General features: G+C 38.2%; 1 protein-coding gene across 1 annotated transcript in view; it reads right to left on the minus strand.

The window, feature by feature from the left end:
* Positions 1-23,726, minus strand: part of PTPN12 (protein tyrosine phosphatase non-receptor type 12) — a 58,563-nt gene that overhangs the window by 17,217 nt on the left and 17,620 nt on the right. Inside the window, exons 2-11 of the mRNA XM_088533247.1 lie at positions 16,955-17,063; positions 15,200-15,276; positions 14,011-14,106; positions 12,926-12,964; positions 12,030-12,101; positions 8,877-8,936; positions 7,003-7,145; positions 5,698-5,764; positions 5,318-5,395; positions 5,115-5,213 (exon numbers count right to left, since the gene is read on the minus strand). Coding sequence (XP_088389373.1) covers positions 5,115-5,213; positions 5,318-5,395; positions 5,698-5,764; positions 7,003-7,145; positions 8,877-8,936; positions 12,030-12,101; positions 12,926-12,964; positions 14,011-14,106; positions 15,200-15,276; positions 16,955-17,063 — 840 coding nt within the window. The remainder of the gene's footprint in view (positions 1-5,114; positions 5,214-5,317; positions 5,396-5,697; positions 5,765-7,002; positions 7,146-8,876; positions 8,937-12,029; positions 12,102-12,925; positions 12,965-14,010; positions 14,107-15,199; positions 15,277-16,954; positions 17,064-23,726) is intronic.

Below are 23,726 nucleotides of genomic sequence, written 5' to 3' on the forward strand. Positions count from 1 at the left end.
TCACTAAGGTCCCTCCCCTCCATCTGAACAGGGCAGGATTCGGGTTCAGTTCTGCCATGACGGAGTCTTGAGCAGGACACATTCGGATTTCAGGACTGTGTGTTCTGCAAGGCACCAACAAGGGACAGGGTGGGCCCTTGGCTGCAGCCGCAGCGCGTCCTCAACACAGATCTGCAGCTGCATCTCCGTCCTCCCACACTTGTAGAGTGAACTATTTGTGCACAGATATTTCCCCCCGCCAAGATACGACTCTCCTAGCCAGGGAGAAAAAAAAACTACTAAAAAGAAGTTAAGATATGTCAAAGTCATCTAAGCTCTGTACATACACACACAGTAAATAGCTTAGTTTCTAGCTGAAACAGGCAAAAGTAACTCAAGAGTCAAAGTACTCTGCTGTTTTTGCTACTAGTAATGAAAGATATGGATGTACCTTGCAAAAAGTGTCCAGGCTCAGGTATCTGAAGCAAATATGCAAAAACAGCTTACAAAAATTAATTTCTTAAAGAAACGTGTTTGGGTGGCCCAAACTGCTTTACACAGCAGTGTAAAGGCAGCCACTGTGAGATGCTACAAAAAATCAGTGTCAGCGCTTAAAAAATACACCTCACAAATAGCCCTTCACTTAACCTAGTCAAAGTATTTACAGCTCTACGATGACACAACTGTTGTGCTTAACAAGTTAGTTACTGCTGTTCTGCAATGCAATACTTGCCATATTCAGTATTGGATTCACAAAATAGTACCTTTACCCCAGAAGATCGGTCAATGGTTACTTGTACTTTATACAGTGGGAGCACTTCAGGCCAGCTACACATTCAAAAGCTTTTGTTTCCACACAAAGTTAAATAGGGATCCATTTACTCTGTTCTGGGCACTACTGACACCAAAAAGACCTCACTGATACAACCAGTTCAAGTAACTGACGTTGCTGTGGAGACATTTGCTTTTAGACTACCTATACCCCAGTGAAGTGAAGCATATTTACTAACAAAGCTCTACGGGCCTTAGCCAGATGCATTAACCCAGACAGGAAGGAAAACAGTTCCATGCAACAGCCCCAGGCAAACTTCAACTGCTGCAGCAGCCTAGCGTGCTGCGGCACTGCACTTCTCCTCAGTTGGTAGCTCAAGGAAAGCTGCTTGCTGAAGTCTCGAAGCAAATCCACTATACCTGCCTAGTTCTGAATCACGGAAGGTAACAAACACCCAATATTTTGAGCTGCTTGACTAACACCAGCTTGCTGATTTAGCTTTCTGTCAGGTACGGAAATGTGCGAATGCATAAGCATGCAGAATTACTAGCATGCAGAATTACTAGCATGCAGTGGGAGAGAGGAAGCTCAGCCGTAAGTGTAAGGTCTCTCTCAGAGATGACCTCATCTGCTGAGAAGAACAGATGGCAGAATTAAGAAAAAACCCTCCCAGTCTTCCTAATCATAGCTTCCTGGCATCACTCAGCACTGTTGCTTCCCTAGACAGATGTTGTATTGTAGGGCAGAATACGATCTTGGAGTGAAAAGCAACAGCTAAAAACCAAACACCCAACACACACACACACACACACACAGCCCGAAAATGTACAGTCCACAAGGCTATCATGTAAAATGGATATTGACAAGTATTCTTAAACGCATAGTAGATTAGTGTATTTATTTTTAACTTGAATCAATTTTCTTCCCCCCCCCCACCCCTCACATACAGAACATCCAGTCACATGGAATTTAATCCAACTGCTAAATTATCCCAGACAGACAGGGTTCATTTCACATCACAGAAATACCTCCCAAACAGCTCATAAAAAATTCTACTGCTACGAGTGTGACTAATACCTCGTCAGATGACCAGTGTTTATGAGCTCACATCTATTTCATAGCACTCGAACACAAAACCAAGACAGACTTGTTTTGGTAATTTACGATTTATGCATTCAGTATGATTTTATACCCATTTATACTTGTAAACATCCATAATAAAAAGTACAACTGCACTGCGACAGTATACAACTGCCTCGCTATATCATCTCAGCACATTTAGATTACCTACAAGGCTCTGAATCCTCAGAGTAACTCTTGTAAGAATTTACAATTCAAATGGAATCTATTTGAAATAGCGCACATGTTTTTTGTTGACATTTTACAGTATTGTTTCCAGCATGGCAGAGCTGGCAAGCTCACAGAAACACATGGTTGGGATTGTGTCTCAGCTACTTCCTTGTGAATTCTGCTGCTCGGTGCCAATCAGATTAACTTCTTCCTGTGATGCTACTGGCAAAGACTGTTTGTAAAACTTGAGTAACTTAAACCTACCAGGCAATTGAAACAGCAAAAGCAACTGGACAGTAAAACCACTAAACCAACCATATGAAGCACTATCAGTGTAAAATAATGAAGAGTTTGTTTGTTTTTAAATCTTTGTAGCACGACTGTCTGTATAACTACCAATATTATGCCCTGGGCAGACATATTCCTCTCTTTGGAACTGTTTTCATGGCACAATTGCAACCCTGGAGCACAGAGGGCCGCGCAGCTGCCACAGCTTCCGAAAGCGTGAGGCGAGGACATGGGCTCATACCAAAGGCATTCTATAATACACTGGAAACAGTTTTTGTCTCTCTTAAAAAGAGTTGTCTGAAGACCTCACCCTTTACATGATCATATTATTTGCCCGTCAGATGGCTACTTGTTTTCCTGGCTGAAATCTGAGCAGCAGAATGATCCGGACAATCCCTGGCTGCTGCTCTCAGTGTGACTCACACTAGCTACCACACAACTCTGAAGGAAATAAAGGAATTTAATCAAAATGTTCAAGCACTGATATTTTAAATCCATATGAGCTACTTCTGTACACTTCTGCATGTGACCACTGCACGTGGACTTGGGCAACTACAGTGAAAAAGCAGCTAGAGCTTCCCCAGGGCTGTAGAGCAAAGCAACCATCAGACAGCAGAGCACTGGGAGCAGAGCAGCTTTGCTCTCCCTGAACAACTACATCTACGCAGTTATGCTATGCCACCACTCTCAACTGTGGTGGAGTTTTGTTTGACACTTATTAATATTAAGCATCATTTCAGTACAGTCAAAAACAAGTCAAACCTAATCAAGGCCAGAAGAGAAGATACCTTCAAATTATGAGAAAATTTGCCACAGGGATGCAAATTTCCTACCCCTAGTACATGGTTAGAATAGGTTATCTTGAGATAACACTTTTATTTCTGTAAATCCACCTAATATTTCTTGACCCCTCTACACCCCCCCATCACAATCAGGGAAGTGGCTTCCTACAGGATCACTACTAGAGACTGAAGGTTCACCACTAGTAGACCGAGTAAGCTTAGAAGCAGACTAAAAAGCTATAACTTAATGAAACATCTCTTTGAAGTTCTCTAACGAAACTGTTTCTCACTTTGAAACTTCCCTGCACCAAAACTTATATTTCATGTTAAACATTCTGGGACATACCTCCTAGTTTAAAAAAGTACTAGGGCAATTCTGGCAATCACCTGACAAGTAAGCTTTTTCTACAGTAACCTAACAGGTGTTCTATATGGCACATATCATATGTAATGCTCTATTAATATTATATTAGTATGCATCCAATGTTGTATGCTATATGCATACACAGTGCCCTCAAAGGAAAAGAAAGCTTTGCAGAATAGCATAAAGCTCCACCTCAAGTGCGCCTGAAAAATTTTAGAATCCATTTGAAGCTACAGGAGATCCACAAGTGGTACTGGGAGGCAGGAGACGACCTCGTGCAACTTAAGCAAAGGTTAAGTTACAGCAGTTAATTCCCTGGAGGCAAAATCCCTAATAAATGACTTAGGCACAGGCATTCTTATGTGTCATTTTTCTCAGTCCCCCTGAAGCAGGGCATGAACTACAGCATGAAGACGCATCACTTGCCAACGCAGGGCAGGCTGCACCTGGTCGGCCCAAAAAAGTCCTCTTAGCGCCATTTCCAGCAGGACCCAAAACGAAGTGCAGAAGGCAGAATACCAGGACCAAGTAAGCATGCAGCAATCCCTCCCTGGAATGTTCTCCAAGAGTCTGCAGCTCTAGAACATCATAGGTCAGAGTTTAGGCCTCTAAAGCTCACAGAAGATGCCTGCCCAGTGAGGATCTATTCACCTCACAACCACGGGCTTTCAGCATTCAGTGGTAAGGAACAATTCACCTTGTGTGGAGAAAACTTTTTCACTGAATCTACCAGGTCTCACTGGCAGCTTTTTGAAGAGGTTAGCAGACATCAGCTACTCACTGTTACTTATTTTATTAACCCCTCTCTATCTAGGCACTCCTTTTCCAGGTAAAGTCCTACTCAGTCTGGCTGTTCCCTAGATCAGGACCTTTGATCCTCCCCAAAACTTTTAATGCTTTAGTTCTGCAATGTTCTTCCAGGACAAACAGACCACATCTGCTGACAGCATTCAAGTTGCAAGTGGGCACAGCATACATACTGCTTTCAGCTCTCCATTTCCAAATAATTGCCAAAATTGAATTTACTTTGATTATTAAATATTGAGATGACATTTTCATTGATTAGAACCAAGATAATTACCAAACAAAATGCAAAACTCAATTGATCACTGACTGGAGTGTTGAATTTGCTCTTTATCATCTCAGCAGGTTTAGATAAAATTTTTATTTCCTTTTTATTTCCTTTATTTTCTTTTTGGAGAAGAAAGGCTAGTCAAAGAAATAAATTGATAAGCTGTGAAAGCATCAACTTGTTGTCTCCTCATCGAGCTAAGTGCACATTCCTCAATACTTCTTGGTGGTTTGTTTGTTGTTTTGTTTTTTTTTGAGTTGAGGTCCTGCAATTTATCCATGCTAGATGTTACTTTATTGCTTCCACCACTGCAATTGCATTAGGGATAAGTGGTAAATATTTCCTTAATTATCTGACTCAGCTTTTCCAACCAAGTCTTCAGCATACACTCAGTACAAGCCAATTGGTCCCAAGCGGGAAAACAAACAAAAAACACACATAATCTAAATAATTCTGCATCTTCCTTAACACCACAGAACACTTAAAAAACAGACTTAACTTAACAACAGAAACTGAATCAGAAGCTGTTTCAAAAGACTGAATTGTTTACGTGAATAACAAACTTACCACCCCATCTGCAATTGTCCAGTCTGCACTACTTTCATATTTTTGCAGTTGTTTTTCAAATAGTTGTGCTATGGCTCGATGAACAAGTTCATACTGCTCCTATAAAAGGTGACCAGATAAAAATTAGTGCATGTGGGTCTTTAAAAACAATGATGGTGTATTAGTTATCATATAGCGAGATGTTCTGTAGAGCAAACAATTACCTTTGTCTGCACTGCAGAATGCCTTTGTGTCCTCATTTCTTGTATTAAATTAAATACATTGAATTCTTCAGGTATTTTCTGGAATATACAAGTCAATTACATTGTCTTAAATGTTTGTCAGAGCAGCAATACACTAAGTGCCAAACATGCAAAACTGTGTTGAACTTTTCTAGGTAGAGCTGATCCATTCTTTCCCACCCAAATCTACTCAGATTTGTTTTTAAGAACAAATCTCTTCCTGAATGGTTTTAAATTGACACTTGTCAAAAGAATTTTGGAATGTGTTAGATATTTCACTATTTTAAAGCATTTGAAAGTATTCTTAAGCATTGTTACGAAATGATAGAATGCCACAAATTTGTTCTTTTAAGATTCCTTACCCCAGCTTTAAGCAAATTCCATGTATAATCTATGGCACAGATGGCTCCTGTTCTTCCACACCCTGCACTATGAATATAAACAGTTAGGTGGTTAGAATTATTTAAAATGGTTAAAATTACACTATTAAGTCTCACATTTCTGGAGTCCATGTGAAAATAAAAAGTCACTTCAGTTAAAATCTCTCAACTATCATTTTCATCTGGCTCAGTCTGACACTATAATATGAAATGTTAAGAATTTAGCAGGGTAAAATGAAGTGGGTTAAGATTTTAAATGCAGAGCTCAACAGAATTGCAATCATAGAAATGTTTCTGTCTTTTGACATTTTTATTGTGTCTTTCCTCACACTGTTACTAGTCACTACTGCTTCAATAGAAGGGATTTTGCCCAAGATTAATGATAAACATGTTCATTTAGGAGAATAAGATCTGATTCAGGATACCTGATTCAGATTTATAAGCCACGCATATTCATTACATTGTAATTATACTGTTGTGGTATAAACGACTTCTACAATTTTATTGTCATTCAAGAGATGAACGAGATGACAGAGGTAGCTTTCTGTGCTAAATAAATTTCTTGTGTGTTTAGACTTCAATAATCAAATATACTTGTATCTATGGATATCTTTGCTAATCAAAACCATTACAGTGAAGCTTGGTGTTAATGAAGTCACAGCTACACTCAGTTCTCTCGTGCAAAAAGAAATAACTGCAATTTCTATCTGAATGAAGACAAAAAGCAACAAAAAATAGCCTTATAACTGTCAAATAACCTCTGAGCAAAGTTTTGAGGCAGCTATGAATTAGTTTTCACTGCACAGTGTTAACAGACATATACAATTTGCCCTGTGTTGAATACACAAAGGTAAAGGCAATGGAGTTTTGAAGCTAGTTTCATTGCCTGGGTCCAGGAAGGAGCTGCAGCCTCCTGACTGAGCTGAAGCAAGTAGTAAGTAGTGCTGCACTTGGTGCTGTATTCTCTTACTTGGGAAAGGATTCCTCGCTAATTCGATGATCTTCAAAAAGTCTGACTGATCCTAATACAGATTTAGATATTCATCTTTAACAGCAAAGCTGTTTCCTTTTCAAAAAGGTAACTATTTTCCTGGTACTATACTCTATCTTCAACTGAAGTAGCAGGGAAATTCCACTATGGCAGTTTTTCAGGCAATGAGCAATGCACAGCTGAGCCAAATTTAGACATGAGGAAATGTTCCTTTGTAGAAAATAACTGCCATTTAAAACTGAGCTAGTGTATCTTGCACCAAACACCTAAACTTGAAAAATAAATATATTTGATACCTGCAGTGTATACAAATTGGGACATCTTCATGTTCCTGATATTCTCGCATCAAGCTGATCATGTCCAGAATAGAATCAAAAGATGAAGGGACGTCATGGTCAGGCCAGTTAACATAATGGAACTGATAGACACTACGAGTCTCCTGAGGGTGAGGGGAAAGAGGTGTTAATGATAATACATATTTGTACTATGCAAATTCATTTTTTGCATAACGACTTCGAAAGATCAAGGATATTTACTGTACGAAAATGTTGTTTCTCAAGGGATACAAGCTGTAACGTTTTTGTACAGTAAAGAGGGAAACTTGGCAGTGGTATTTTAAGCACTGCTAATGTTTAAGCAGTATGAGATATTTTACAGAATGAGTGAAAAACAGCTCACCAGTTAAGGGACCCACAGTGTTGCACTATTTAAAGAGAGTCTCAAAATAAATCAGTTAACTAAAAGATGTCCTTACAGCTTTAAACTGGAAAAAGGGGATGGAAAGGGAGAAGACTACCATGAAAGGTTCTTTTTCCAATCTCATACAAGCAATTTATATTAGAAAAAAATAATTTTTTGATAGATTTGTCAGATTACAAAATAAATTTGAAAAAGGAAGGGACATAAAAAAAAATGACATATCCAAATTTGGACTCCATCTGCAACCAAATTAGGTACAAGTTTATTATAGTTACTCTATGTTGCACAAACAGTAAAAAAAGGCAAAAAAACCTGCAGACTTGAATTAGCTATTGAACTACTTGAATAAGAATGAATTAAATTGTCTTTATCATCGTTATCCAAACTATCCATAGTAAAACTAGCTTTAGACTTTACATTTCCAGGCTGCTGTCACACTTCTTGATTCTAGTAGACTTTCAAAGGTTTCTGATCCTAAAAGGTACCAAGTTTCTGGACCTAGGCTACCTTCTGTCTCGTTATTAGAGAACCAGACTTTTAGCATAGGAATACAGATCAATCTTCAAACTGAAACCAGTAATTCTGAAGCTCTGCTCAGATGTACAGAATACCATAGCTAGTAAAAATAGAAGAGAAAATCCAGCCTAAGAAATTAAACTTACAGAAATCCAACTGATTACGTAAATCCAACAGCATGCAGAAAAGTTACAACTGTCTATAAGTTCCACACAAAAATCTTCACTTAATCATATTTTAAAAGAATAAAATGGTGATTTTTTCCACGTGTGGAACAGAAATGATTTCTACATTAATATTTTTCATTCTGAAATTCATTTTCATTCTGAGGGAGGATTTACTCCCTCAGCCTCTCGGCAACGCACTGCTTAATGCAACCCCTTGGCCTCCCAGAACACAAGGGCTCATTGCTGGCTCATGTTGGAGCTTGCTCTACTTGTATTTGTCAATATGAGTGTATGACTGGGCAAAGGAACATCCTTCGACGTTATAAATGTCTTGTCAATGATGACTGTCCATGGGGTGAGCTGTAACAAGCATGCATATTTTACTCAAAAGGATGCTCACTGAAAGAAACAGTAGTTTTGACAAGTTTCCTTCCATTTGTGGTCATAGTTTCAGCTGATATAAACAGTAAAATTTGATCCTCAGAGAAGTTTTCACAGTTGTTAATGCTCTCTATTAAAACCAGAGCTTCAGCTTAGAAAACAGCTTCAGCTACCTTCAGCAAGGATACAAATAAGAACAAACAAAATAAGTAGTTTCATATTTCTGCTTCTTATGCAGTAAAGTTACTTCAACGTCACCTCTAAGCTTGCTGATTTACAAACAAATAGCATGAGCCTCCAAACATCGGGCAAGGAACTTTGTACAAGTCCCCACAGTTACACACTCCCTTAGGTAATTTCAGCAAGTGTTAGGCTGACGTTGAGACTAGGAATTCCCACATACTTACATTTTGAAATTCAAGTAATAATGTTCTAATGAAGTAGTCTGTTCTTTCTTGCTCAGCTTCCTAAGTTAGAGAAAAAAAAATGCATGAGAAAAGATGAATATGCCGCACATGGGATACAAGTGAAGCTCCAGATTTACACTCCAGTCCTTTTTCTTGAAGTTTTTATTTTTATATGTATGATTTGCCCAAAAGGTAGGCAACCAAAATGTTAATTTCAAAAAAAGCAATGATTATCTTCTGCACACAATATACCCATGAAACACTTTTTACTTCTACTTAAAACAAAAATGTGGGTTCTCAATACACTAAGTCTCTACCATGTTCATGAAACTGTTAATACAACTTTATAATAGCATTTCAAAATACTTTTCTTTCATCATTTCTCCATATATTAATGTCTTTTAGGTATTCTTCTAAAGCCATCCCTCTATGACACTTCTGCTGTATGAACTTCAGTTTCTTTTCTCCTACCACTCTCAACTCTTGTGATATCCCCTTTTCATTTTTCTCTTTGATTAAAAAAAGCAAGGATACATCTGAACAGACCATTGGAATTATTTGTTTGTGGCCAAAAACCCCAACTTTGAGGCTCTCAGAATTTTCTGATCTACTTTTGGAACAGCAGGAAAGGTTTTTACTGCAGACACAAAGCAACATTTCTGTATTTAAAACGTCATTAATTTCACAATTTGCAGATGACTTAAGTATTATAGCTTTCCACACTGAATTTAAGAGATCATATGCAGGTCTCAACGGGCTCCTTTCTTCCACGGGGAACTTATTTTAAATAAAAAAAAACACAATCACTTATGACACGTTGTATGTTTTAAGTAGATTATTGCATAGCTAGCAGCAACATAGCCCACATACTATTGGAGTTGAGAATAAGTCAACTTCAATGTACATTCAATCCCTGCTCTCAAATACTGCTGCAGTATTTGCCAACTATGAGGCCATCATCTGCTAGGTACAAGGCAAAAGAAAAAAAAAAGTCAATTTTCAAATTATTTCTAATGGTAGAAAAGAGGGCTGAACCTTGTAAATGCATCCTTTCTTGACAAGGTGTATTTGAATTGTACTGAATCTTATTGCACTGGCTTCCTAGGATTAAGGACAGCTTGGCAAGCTGGCCTGCCAGCCCTTTCTGAACACACTAAAGCATTTCCTCCAAAAATGGGCAGCAGCTCCTGTTCAAATCTACATGTTTTTGAATTAAGGAGAAAATGAGAGTTTCGAGATTCATTCAGGGGTTTTCAGTTCCACTGCTTTGAAATAAATGGACAACTAAAACTAATCATGAGCTCAAGTGTTAAAATTTCACAGCAAGATCATTTATACTGATTAGATGGTTTTACTGGACATTTCAGCATCAGGTTTCACTCCTATCATAAGAGCATTTAACAGCCCTGTCAGAAAACGCTCAGAAAACCTTGTTCCTGAACAGTTCTACTTTCAGTAAAACAACCTCAGGGTATCTGAGGAGAAAAGACTCATACAAGGTAGGATGCATACAGATTAGGAGCAGTAATTACTCTTGTCCACGTGTTTCCATTCCTCCTGTATGGCTTACACTGGCATACGGCTGGTCCCATAATGAGTCTGTACTGGAAACTACTAAAAAACTAATCCAGAACATTTTTGATCTATCTTTTTTTTTTTTTCCTGTGAAAGTTATCACCCACTTTATGGAAGGGACATCATCTATGGGACACTAACAGCAACACACAAGAGAAAATCCTTCCTCCCAGGTATGCAATATCACACAGTAACAAGCCCACAAGATATGTTAACAAAGTACATTACAATTCACTACTGATTCTCTGGGGACTGAAATGCCATTAAGAAGCACTGAAATGGCCACAGAGTGGGAGGGCTGTTCTACTGACCTGGCAGGATAGCAGTAACTGCTAATTGCTAAGGGAGGCTATGAAGACCCTTTGTTTAAGTGAGCCTCAGATTAAGAGTAGCCCATGATAAATTGATACCTTTTCAAATTTCTGCAGTGGTTATGACCAGTGAGCAACTTCTGACCTGCTAACTTGCTAGTCATGTTGGCTGAAAAGCTAATTCTACAACAGTAACATTGCCCACAAGGTGATTAAAAACTGCAATAGCCTCTTGAAAAGGAAAAATTGACCATCAACCTTTGAAGAAACCAATGAGCATAGAAGTGGGAGTCATCCCACAGCATCAGACACACCTTACAGCCCAGCAGCATCCTCGCCGAGTTGTCCTACACATTACGACAAAATGTCTCAAAAGCCCTTTGGAAACTAAACCCTTATGGCATAACAGAAAAATTCATCTTGTGCATCAAGTAAGCAACAAAGGATGGGAATAAGTGGACAGTTTTCACACTGGCCATCCTACAGACAATCTATTTTCTATCCTCTTTCCAAGACATGTGTCTATCAGAGAACCATGTGCACAATGTATAAAGGCACTTTAACGTGAGCCCAAGAAACACCACGTGAATTCCTTCCTGTGCCCATGGCTCAGATCAGCTTCAAGTACTTGCAATGGAGGCAGGCATATTTCTCCATCCTTCTGGAATCATCTTTTAGTGTGGCTAAGCAGTTGCCACAGGAAATTCTCCAGGAAAAGCTTCATACCGCATGATGATCTGCTAGTCATTATTGTTTTGCTTCAGAAGTGTTTTCAAATAAACATGAAGATGGCATAAACAGAAATAATTTTAAAATATTTAGAAGTCTAATTTCTGATTTCTCTGCTTGTGTTGCTTATTTTTATTCCATGTAGCTTAAGGAAAATCTGCTGTTTGTGTGTCACTTATTTGCATGCCTAGAACATATAAGGCACAGCAAAACACAGCAATAACTGCATTAATATTATGTAAATTTTGGAATATGGTACCAACATTAAAAATTACATTATGGAAATGAAGAAGTTACATATAGGAAGATACAAAATCAAAGCACGTAGTTTTCCTACCATTTTTAAAGGGACAGAGCATTCAAAAACACTTAGGTTAGACCCAGACATTATTTTCCTTAAAGAGTTGGTATGTAAAACTTGGTACAGAAGAACTAAAAGAAACCATTTGTTTTGTACTACAAGGTCTGATATGAAGTGAACAGCTATTTTAGGTTACAATAGCATTAAAAATTTTGAGTTCATTATAGCTTTACTTACACAAGAAACACGAAATGGTCCAAAAGTTACAGTTGCTTCTCCATACAAAGGCCAATAACGTTCACATTTTTTCTGTTAAAGCAAAGAATCTTAGTTTAATCCATATTGCAAGATAGTTAAAAACAGAACAGAATTGCTGATAATCTCCGATTCCTTATTCCTTCCCTTCATTTGGTGTTCTTCCTTAACATCTGGCCATAAATTTTTAACTTAAAGCTGAAGCTCTTCCAAGACAGCAACATGTCTTTTTTTTTTGAGCATCCAAAAGAAGGGGTGAAAAAACAGAACCAGAAGAGGAACAATCACATCCAAAAGTGTCTTTTAAAATTAGGATGTGAACTCTACAACTGCCTCATGTATGTGCAAGCATACATCATATGTAGGGAAGGCACATGAGCTAATTCAGTTTCTGTGCAAGCTCAGAGGCAATAATTCTGGACTGCATTTGTTCCTTCCTACAGTCTTAAGAATTTGAGAGACAGATTTTTAAAGTTAGATTTTTTTCTTTCCCCAGTTGCAATTAACAGAAAATTTTGAAGGACTAGGGATTTTCATAATCAAATATAGCTGGCTGAATTGAATAATTTCAGTGGCATGACCAGTAGCAGGTTGTTAGGACAGTTGTGTCTACAAAGGTAGGAGTATATCCCACTAAAAAGACTGACTTCTACACAATAATGTAAATATTATTACCAGAAGACAGAATCAAAAATCACCTACTTTCATTATTTGCTATGCCTACAAATATAGAGAGGAAATATTCGATCAAAAGTTTTTTTTTTTTTTTTTTTTTTTTTTTTTTTTTAAGTTATGGATATGGTATATGAGCCTTCAAAGGTATTAACATATTTCCTAGGTGGGCAACAATATTTTACTTTTGTATTTAGCATACATACCCTTCCCATTTCAAACTCTCGACAGGCCATTACTATTATCTGAAAAGGAAGATAATAGAAGTTAGCCAAATTTAGATCAAGTAAATTCACATAGCAAAACCCCAAGCAATCACTGACATTCCTCAACTGGCTGCTTCAGAAGAGATCTATAATAATTTTCCTTTCTGCAGATACACATTCTTTTAATTATAAAATAGCATTCAAGTTGTATCCTGCAGAAAAGAATCCATAACAGAAGTGCACTAAAGAATCCATAATAGAAAATCTAATGGACTTTGAGTTCACTGCCATCCTCTAGGGACGTCTCGTTCATTTCATAATTTTAAGTTGACTGTACAGTCTTACACTTAACCAGAGAAATATGTATCCATTCACTGACTGTAAGAAAATAGAGCTATATCTGGCAAACTGCTCAAAAACGGTGTGAAAATCTATTTTATAAATCTATTTTATAGATGAGAACTGAATTGCTTTTAAGTGAGGTTTTCAGGATTATTGACCTAAACAGCACATCAAAAACATGCTGAAAGTATAAACTATTTGTTTCAATAATAAGCAACCACAGCTTAAGTGTCTGGTAAAACAGAAAACAAAACTATTTTCAGAAACAAAAATTTGCTGCACACATTCAATTTTAATAGCATGTATGTGTTAGCTCCTGACAATAAGTGTTCCAATGGATGCAGAACATAGAAACCAATCCTTGATCCAAAATTAACATATGTAGAAAGGAAGCCTTATTTTGTTTCAAATGCTTTTTCCATCTGATCTGGTCAATCAGCATTAAGTTAGAGCCGCAAGGTCTTCTACAGGAGAGGCTTGAATCAAGTACTGACCTGTTCATAACAGCACATGATTATTTTGCTGGTAGTTACTAAACTGAACATATAACATTAATGATATTCAGAATATTTAGGTCATGAAATCAAGCATTGGGAATAGCTTCTGCTAAAAATGGTAAGACTAAATCCCTGACAGCATTTGTGATATCAAGAGCCAGCTCAGACTCAAGATGCACAATCACTTTTCCATGAAATCCAGTAATACCTGAGTCTGGGGGCCGGGATGTTTAAGTGGGTACTTACAGCAACGTTGTACTCCCATATCATCCGCCAGAAGTCTATTACTGTATTTGCTAGTGGCCCCTGGGTAGCAACATATGCTTTTGGCCCATGTACTCCCTAGGATTGCAAAGAGGAACAGGTAATATTTATAAAGAAAATTTAATTGCATTAAATAAAAGCCTTTAGGTTATAACCAAGTAAAATTAGAATATCAATCTTTCAATCTGGCAAAAAGGTTGAAGATGAAATATGAATCCCATTTAAGTTAATGGAAATTTCAAGTGGTTCCAAGATTATAGCAGCTACCTTGCCTCAAGAGACTAACAGAAAATATTAAGTTAATATTTTCCATACGCTCCAATTCCAAAGATTCTCTTCAAGCATGCACTATTTTTTTTTTTCTTATTACCCAAATGTCTAATGACCAGAATTTGGAAGTACACTTCTAAGCAAATCTTTTGGTTAAAAAGCACCCCCATGAACAAAATTAAGTCCCACCTCCCAAGTAGTACCACGTTTTTAAAAATCCACTGTTCTTAAATTCATATTTTACATAAAACTTGTAAAAAAGTTCATTGTAAAAAAATGTTCATTTATTTTAAATATTTGCCTTGAAAAGCTGAATATATATACTAAGAAATGAGATTTACAGGAGCACTTTTTCCTTAATAAGTATCAGTGCTAGAAGCAGTCTCAAAATAAAACTACAGGGGAATTTCAGGAAAATCAGAGAATTCACACTTTGAAGATGTATACACAGGAGTATAACAGCCTTTTAGCCAAACTCTGAGGTGGTTATAAGATACAATTCAATCTTTTCCATGAACAGTCAGAAATGCAAATTAACATATATGCTATATATAATTTGCCAAACACTTCATTTATGATTGCTAAAAACAGCTCTTCTAAAATCTGTTATTTTTTACAGTAGGTTTCAGCAAAATCATATCTGAATTTTGCAACTGTATAAAGTTCCAATTTCACTGTCTGCCAATTGGAATGAAATATTTTATAATACACAGAATGAAATTAGAATTTAAAGACCTCAATACACACAGTGTCACTTATGAAAATATATTCGAATTGTACTAAAAGAAAGTCTCCCCTCACAGCTCCACATTCTTATCTTAGACTACAATATTAAAACTTCACCACCCTGGAATAAAAGCTTAAAAGTGGAATTTTAACATAACTAGATTTTAATACACACCTTAATAAAGTTTGCATTGATGTAATCTGAATCTTGGGGAGGAGTCTTTAAAGTTAGTTTAACCCGGCTGTGATCAACTAAAAAATAAAACACATTTTTTTTTTTTAAAAAAAGGGGAATTACAAGATGCATTAACACCTATATATAACAATAAAATATATTAATAGGACAAACTAATCCTTAAGGAAAATGGTTCCCTGAAGATAGAAACAAGTCAGTTAAAGAAATACATTCTGGGTAAGCCAGCCGAGGTGGTAACCAGCAGAACTGCTCCCGCCACTATGCGCTTCCGATGCTCCCACGCTGCCAGAGAAGCAGCCACTAGAATTTCAAGAGTGATTCAAGACAAAGAAGAAAATTCAATTGATCAAAGTAAAACTATAGTTACACAATATTAGCAGAGGTCATGATAGTCAGTATTAGAATATTTATTAAGTCCATGCCAAGAACGTAGAAGAAAAAGAGATATTCCTATAAAAACAGCAGATCTTTGGAGACCAAAGCCCTCGGCAGTCTTTTAAAAATATCTTTTATTTTTTGTTGACAGAAGAAGCTAAACAGCTTGGAATCCTTTTCTGTAGTGAAAATTAGCATATCTTCATAACAGTGGCAAATGGACAGTTCTCAGAGGGAGAGCTAGTGGTTGGCACCTCATTTTGATACCAACATTTCCTAGCTAGCACGAAAAAAGAAAAAAAAAGAAGCATTCAAGCTCGGTGATAAAGTCTGCTTTAGTTAATTTAGTATTAGGAAAAAAAACGGAAATTAAGACCAAACAAAGGTATCTGTGGAAATCAAGCAATTTCTGTTGCTTTCTGCTTCTAAGGTCAATTCCCCAACCACACAGCAGCTGCTGAAAATTTCACTCGGATTTCAATTAAAGAATAAGCACAAAGAGCAAGTGTAATCAAAGCGAGGTTGGGTGGGGGCATTTTTGGCAAGAGCAGGGAACCATGCGCACAGGAAGCTGCATGCTAAGAGTTATTCCCACACCAAAAGCTCTTCCAAAAAGCATTGAGAGCTGCTTCAAAATAGATGACACTTTTTGCCAGAGTTCCAGCACAAAAAACAGTGCGTGTTACCATGTAGCACTTACTAAAAATGCACAGGAAGGTAAGAAAGCTCACAAAATGTAACAATCTTTCAAAAGAAAACTTACTTTTCAATAACAGCCCGGAGAAACTCTTGAGTATATTACAATGTGATATGTATTATCAAGTGCATAACATAAAAGCATGACTCTCTGCAAGTATGCACTGAAGAATAAATACGCTCCTTTCCTTCTAAGTGTGGCAGCAAATGCTATGGCCACCTGATTAAATATTCTTGAGGCCGTGGTTTGAAGGTAAAATTTATTGCTGGAAGTGCTGCTCCAAGCTCTGATAAACAGTAGAAATATCAGTACCAGAGAAAAGAGAGGTTGCAGTCCTACAATAATCTAGAAGACACAGTAATTCATCCCAGTTGACTAGCAGAAAGCCTCTTGAAAATAAAAGCTTTCTGGATATCCAAGACCATTCTTAACTTCTAACAACAAACCTAAAGCTGCTTAAAGCAAACTATCTTTAAACCATGTCTCTAATAAAATTTGCAAGAGTTCAGAGCACTTGCCTTTCAAGTTACAATCTTCTATAAAGTGGTTTCTCAAGTTGCTCACAAATTTGCCTTTGAGTATAAAACAAAAAGGCGAATTCACAATACATTAAGCATAATAAATTATTCTTTATTCTCTACTAACACACAAATCAGACTTACATGGTAATATGTCCTTATATCTATTCTTTTTAACATTTTCTTCTTTTTCTCCGGTGGCTGTTGGGTAGATCTTCTCTGTTCTGTATTTGGTCGACAATCTTCTTAACCTCTGAAATAAGAGATCTGTGTTATGGCTTCAAGTCTCAAGATAACAAAAATATCATTATTTACTACATTATTGATAACAGAGGCAAAAAAAAAAAAAAAAAAAAAAGGCTGCTCTTCTCTGCTTTTTCAATATTCACAAACATAATGATTTTTAAACCCTTATTTGACACATTCAGATCTTCACCATGTGGAGACTGGTTCTACACAACATGATATAAGAAACCTTTGGAAAAACACTGTAGGAGCAGGATGGAACTCTGCTGTGTTTTGTTTTATTAAGCAAGTACACTGCCTAATGAGGAGCAATGACTAAGTTATGAATACCTGCGAGAAACAGAAAAGTCTGTTATCCCCTGAATACGGGTAAGAGCAGCACAGACCAGGCTGGCTCGGGAAGAGTTGCTCTCAGCCAGTGTTTTGCTTTAAAGCTCATGGCTTTTAACAAATTCACATGCAAGCAGAATCGACAGGCATTGGTTCCTAACACCCGACTTCTGCTGCCCTTCGGTCTCACGCGGAGCCTTCGGGTCACCCTATGCACACGGGGTATCCCCAGCTCGTGCAGGAGACGGGAATTCTGCTGAATTCCCAGCAGAGCACTTCTCCCAGCCCATTTATTTCAAATCCTGGATGCACAGCAGCCAAAGCCAATAAAAATGAAATCCAGCCCTTCCCTCCTGGCAACCTAGAAAATACCAAGAGCAACGCAGCTCTTCTTTTAAATCCTACCCATACTAGACATTTGTAATATTAAAATGAAGGGGTGACTACATACTTACGAAAAAAAGAAAGAAACAAAGAGGAGCCAGACCTGCTTTTTGTGTTGTGGGTACTAACACCCACATTTAAAAAGGAACTTGATCTCAAAAAGTAAGCACTGTTTTCCAGCTAAATCTAAGCGGTTGCAAAAACCACCAGCTTATAAACACTGCCATAGTGATGGTATCTAACATGATCAGAAGCCAAAATAGAAAGTAGCTTCTACAAAGTCCCGTAAATCCAGTTAACGGTGCCCTGCACAGGTAGGAGGACAGTTTACATCCAGTCGCTTGACACGATCTTTAGTATATCTTCAGCACATAATTTAGCCTACCTCTGAGGCAGAGACTGCAAATGAAATACAGGGTGATTTTAACACATACTTCTGTTCCTGAAATCCTTTAAGACACATTTTTATGCATATTCATCATGAAATCTTGTTAAAAGAACTAGCCACCAGAAAAGTGAAGTTGAACACTCCTGTGTTCCACATCATATGTAAAAAGCAATAGAGCTATGAGATTGATCCAAACCTGAAAAAGCTGGTATCTACTTTACACTTTCAAAGAGAAAGATTTGACTAGAAAGTGAGGAAAACTCTAAAGCCAGAGCCCAGAATGAGGTTCCACCACCAGAGAGCAGAATGAGGAGCAGAAGGTTCTCAAGAGCAGAGCAGGGTAAGGGCAGGACCAAAGAAGGAGAAAGTTTTGCTCAGACTCCGTTGAAGACCCAGCAAAACCCGTCACAGTCAGGTTTCATGTAAACCCTTAATAAACAACTCTCCCCAGCACAAAGCCCTGTTCATATGGGAGACGCTGTGAAACCCCCAGTCTGGTGCCCAGGAGATTCTGGGAAGAGCGGGGACACCAGAGACCCAGCCTGGCGCCTCGGCGGAAGCTGCCGGGACACTCGTGTTCACATCCTGCAACAGCTACTCCAGTGCCACAGGCACCTTCGCTTATCAACTCTTAAGACCAAAATTGTCCAAAAGGAACTAGGTATCCGTGACTCATTACACTTAAGGGCGGACTGCAGCGGGCTGCAGCTGCCACAGGGCTTCAGTCTCACTGAAGATCAGTAAGGCTTTGCTTTAAAAGTTGGCATTTTCTGATGGTAAATCCACTATATGGAATCCTACTCTATTAAAACACTTAATCAACTGAGGAAACAAAGACATAACTAGTTTAGCAGTCAGCCTATTTCATGCTCTACAAAGTCTCTAAAGACACATTGCTTAATACCATAGAAACACTGTTTGGGACTACAGAAAATCTTTTGTAACTCCTGTTATTATTTGAAGAACTCATATAAAAACCTGGGCATTATTTAAGATGCAACCAAAAGATCCTGTGCCTCCTCCCTGAGCTTCTCTGCAAACATAGGGTCACTTGAGGGTCATTTATAGAGAGCCCTCGAATTTTCTTCTAGGAACTGTCTGACATTCCTGGTGGTCAAACCTCACTTAATAAAAAATAGTTTCAGGCAAATATCACTGCTCTGACAGCCTATGATTTTGCAGAAGTGCTACATAATGGGGTATTAAACACCAATTGCTGGAATACTCCAAGGGTCCCATGATTTATTTTACTACATGACAGGAGACAAGTCAGCAATGAAAAGGTTTTACATGGGCAGTTATGGCCTCAGAGTTGGGATGTAACAGTGTAACCAGTTACATAAGAAGTTCTCCAAAACAAAATTTACTTTAAATTTTAAGGAATGATTATTAAAAAATGAAAACAAACCAAACAAAATCCTTTCTATAAAAGTTCTCTTTTTACACTACCTGGAGCAAAAAAGAAGAGACTCAAAAACACCTGAAAAATGATGCATTACTGCACACATTTCACAAGACAGCAATCCCTAGCATAAGCCTAACATCGCATTGCTCTACTGGTAGCAGAGAAGGAAAACACACAGGCTAAGTTCAGCTGCCCTCTCCAATATAACAATTTAAATAAACTTAACAAGGGAACAGTAACATTCCCAGAACTTTTATAGTGACCAAAACCACCTCTGGAGAACAATGTGAACCAAACTACCAAAAAATTTCGGAGTAGCCAACTTCAGTTACACAGGGCAGCCTCACGCCAAGGCTTCTGGGGAAGGCGGGTCCAGCTGGCCTCAATCAACATCAAACTGCATCCACAGGACACACCACATTCCCCTATATTAATGAAACTGAATGGATTAATATGTTTTCAAGCATCACACTAGCATCTAACTCCCTCAGCTATCTGGTTTACATTTATACTTCAAATGCTTAGCATCTGCTGGCGCACATGCACACATAACAAAAACATGAAGATAACTGCATGCAAGAGAGTGGCCCGGAGTCTAAACTGAAAATTAAAACATCTATTAAGCACACTAATTCTTAAAATACACACACATATCACAGGTTTATATATCAGGCCTGTCTAGAGCAGACAATTTTTAACTTGAGAGGGTCCCTTTCGCCACTTTGCATTAGGAGCACTGGAAAAATAACAAAGTTGTGGCAAATATCAATCCTTCTCCAATTATGCCTGCCAGTTTTCAAATAACATTCATTTTCAAGAGTTCCCAGCTCCTGTGAGTATAGGGAAAAGGCAGGATGAAACCCGGTCTAAAGGAATTTTAGCCTCCACTACCATGTTCAAGGAAACCGGCATGAACTGCATAAATGAAAAATCTCTCTAAAATAGTCGAGGAAACCAGAAACAGCATTATGTCAGCATTAGGATATTACTTGGTGTATCTTCTTGTGAAGGAGAAAGAGTTCATGTTACTGCATTACAGATTTATATCCAGTAAAGAAATACCAGCTAATGCAGGCAAGGCTGGAGATCCTCATATAAAGAAAGCCCAAAAGACAGTATAAACCTGGGTATAAAACAGAAGCATTCCCTGCAGAATTGGATAATGTTAGACAAAGGTATCTCCTAAGCATCTAATGACTAAGGCCAGCTTGACACACACGTCAAACCTTGAGATGATACTTCAAAACCCTCCATTCTGCTCCCTACATTTCTGAAACTTTTCACATGCTACATATGTGTGCATACTAATCTGATTAAATTAGCCATGCTTCCCCTTACAGTTGCCCGTAGCTCACATGCAGCATAACACACCTACCTCCATAAACATGCCTACCACCTGTGCCTGGCTAGTTTTACAAAGACAGAAAACTTCTCTGGTCCATGGATGAGTATGTAAATAAAGCAGGCAAAATATAATAAATGACACAAAGCAAAACATTAAATGACTGAAGCATAATCAAATTTTAGTTCAGAAGTTACCAATGCATTTTTTAAAAGCTCTGCAGCCTATGCTGCTGTATATGCTTTACATATGGACACTTAAAATATTGGATTATAACTTCCTGCTCCAAAAATATCTATTTCTTTAGTACACTCAATTTGGTACAAAAGCACAATGTATGAAGTGGAAATACTTAGGACAAGACATTAACAGCACACAAGCAATGACATGTAGGCTATGTGTGAAGAATGTGAATATTCCTATTAATCTGAAAATATCTAATTAGAAAACAGATTGGTTGAAGTCCTCAAAACAGGAATGGAAAGAGGCATTTAAAAATAGTTCACACCACAAATAACAGTCTTCCTAACACTGTTAAAAGAAATCAAAAATAGTTCTTGATAACTCAAAGCAGATATAAACCTCAATTTTTGCAACCCACCACAAGATGATTTTCAGACCTTTGTATATACACAAAGAGCATAAAGAAACAAAGCACTTCCCCAGAGAGGCAAACAAGGAAACAAAGCCCTTTTAGCCAGAGACCACCCCGCTTAGAGCATAATTTCCCAGTTACTGGATTTCCTACTTTCCTGTAATTCCCCTGCTGCCAGGCTTGGGTGTGTTTTTTGAATGCTGACTTACCCTTAGCATTTGATCTTGAACTTCCATTTAAGTCTTTGAATGTAGAACCCCTTACTCACCTTCCTTGCTACGTTACAAAGGTAACACACTCATAAAAGAAACTATGGTGAATAATTTGAGAGAATTGTTTTACAACACCAGTAAATGTTTCCACGTAATCAATGTACGTGGACAAAATCCAGTAGCTTGTTGCTAAAGGAAGCAGCTATTGAACACAGCAGTAGCCTAGATTAAACACACTGCCTATAAAATAGGCCATCTTCCCATGCCAGCCTTCCATACCAATCTCCTCAATCACTCGTTTTCACAAGCAGTTTAACTTTTAACTCAAGACCATAACCAATCATTTGAATTGTCCTTCACAGTTACCTGCAGCTGATATCATCCATTTTAGGGCAAATAAATGATGGTTGTTAAAAAAAAAAAAAGGCAAGCAAAATTATTAAAATTATTTTAGTCTCATTTATATTGAATCAGCATTTAGTTCCCAGTCAAAAAATTAAGGTCTTGTTGTAAGCTGGCTATATATAACTTATAATGCAAACTGAATGACAATTGTAGTTCTTTTTGCAAGAGTATTTCCTCTGCAGCAGGAAAACCTTATGCCATTGTAGAAGGGTACAAGGATGAAGAACCTTTCCACCTTCAGAGGTTTCAGGCATGCAAAGGGAAAGGACAACAGGAAAGGTTACTTATTGCAGCTCTTCTCCGAGCTGTCGCCTACGTGTGCACTCACACTGCAGGCACTTACTGTGCGAGCATGACAAAAACCACGGCTCACCCTTGGCCATAAAAGGAGACAGAAGCCTCTTCCTCCTCAGGCCTTCGGCCTCCCTCTTTGGGGGCCTTGGAAACCTTACGAGGTCAGCTCGTCAGCTGGGTATGCACACACAAGGCAAATACCTTGATTCAAGATGCAATATTTGCTAAAGGGCATCCAAACTCTTTAGGAAGATGCACATTACAGTCCTGTTGTTATGAGCTGCTCAGGAAGATGACAAAAATTGGAAGTGGTTCACAGATACTAAGCAGATTTATATCCCTATATGCAGATATAAATCCCTGAAATGCAGTTTAACCAACTCCTTGTCTCTCATCTTGGTGAGCAAAAGCTAAAGTAAACCTGCAGTGCCAGCAATGACATGTCAGTGCTCTGCTTAAAAGCTGTGCTGGGAGCTACAACATGTCAGAAACCATCAGCAGAACAAGATTTAGAAAGGTAGAAAGAACTTCTCACTCATGCAAGAGGATTTTATTGGAAACTGATTGCAGATCCATGTAAATGCCCTCTCAGAAGCTACCATTTCTTTTAAATTTATCCAGGAAACATGGCCACAATACAATCCATCCCCATCTAGATAGACTAGCTCTAAAGTCAAACCAAACCTTGCCAAGAGACAGTCTTGGATGCGATGTGGCCATTACCAGTGCAGGTTCTGAACTGAATGAAGACTTAAGTGGAATGCCCCTTTCATGAAGAAATACAGCTTTAAGAGACTTGTTCTACCTCCCATACACCAGAGCTAAAGCCTCTTGGGGAAATCAAAACCCAGTAGCTATGGTATAATAAAAATTGCATATCCAAGAATAGCACCCCCAGGACCCTGGAAATGCAGAAGAAAGTACCCAAAGAAGGTCACATAAGGACAAGCTCTTATGGTTCTACTACAGCTACCCATAATGGGTGGGAGCAAAAGACACTCAACATCCAGGAAGGACTAGACAGGGTGCCCACGGACATAATGGAAGCTGCAGCTGTGCAAGTTTTCAAGCTTTAGCCAAAGCAAATGTGGATCTGGGCAGCCACAGTCCTGCCCTGGCTGGGCTGACTTGCAGAAGTCCCTGTCCATCAGCTCTGACGGGTGCCCTGCAGCTTCTCTGCTTGGACCTCTCCATACCTCACATCTTTAAAGAACAGAAACAAACTGCAACAAGTACTCAAGAAAGAGCAGCTGCAGTTCAGACAAATCGGCAGCATTAGGAATGAAACGGGTGTCAGTCAAGGCTTTGACCAACA

This window comes from Tinamus guttatus, unplaced genomic scaffold (genome assembly GCF_059628265.1).
Source record: "Tinamus guttatus ecotype Peru unplaced genomic scaffold, ASM5962826v1 Tinamus_guttatus_pri_ptg000489l, whole genome shotgun sequence".
In the NCBI taxonomy this organism is placed as follows: Eukaryota; Metazoa; Chordata; class Aves; order Tinamiformes; family Tinamidae; genus Tinamus; species Tinamus guttatus.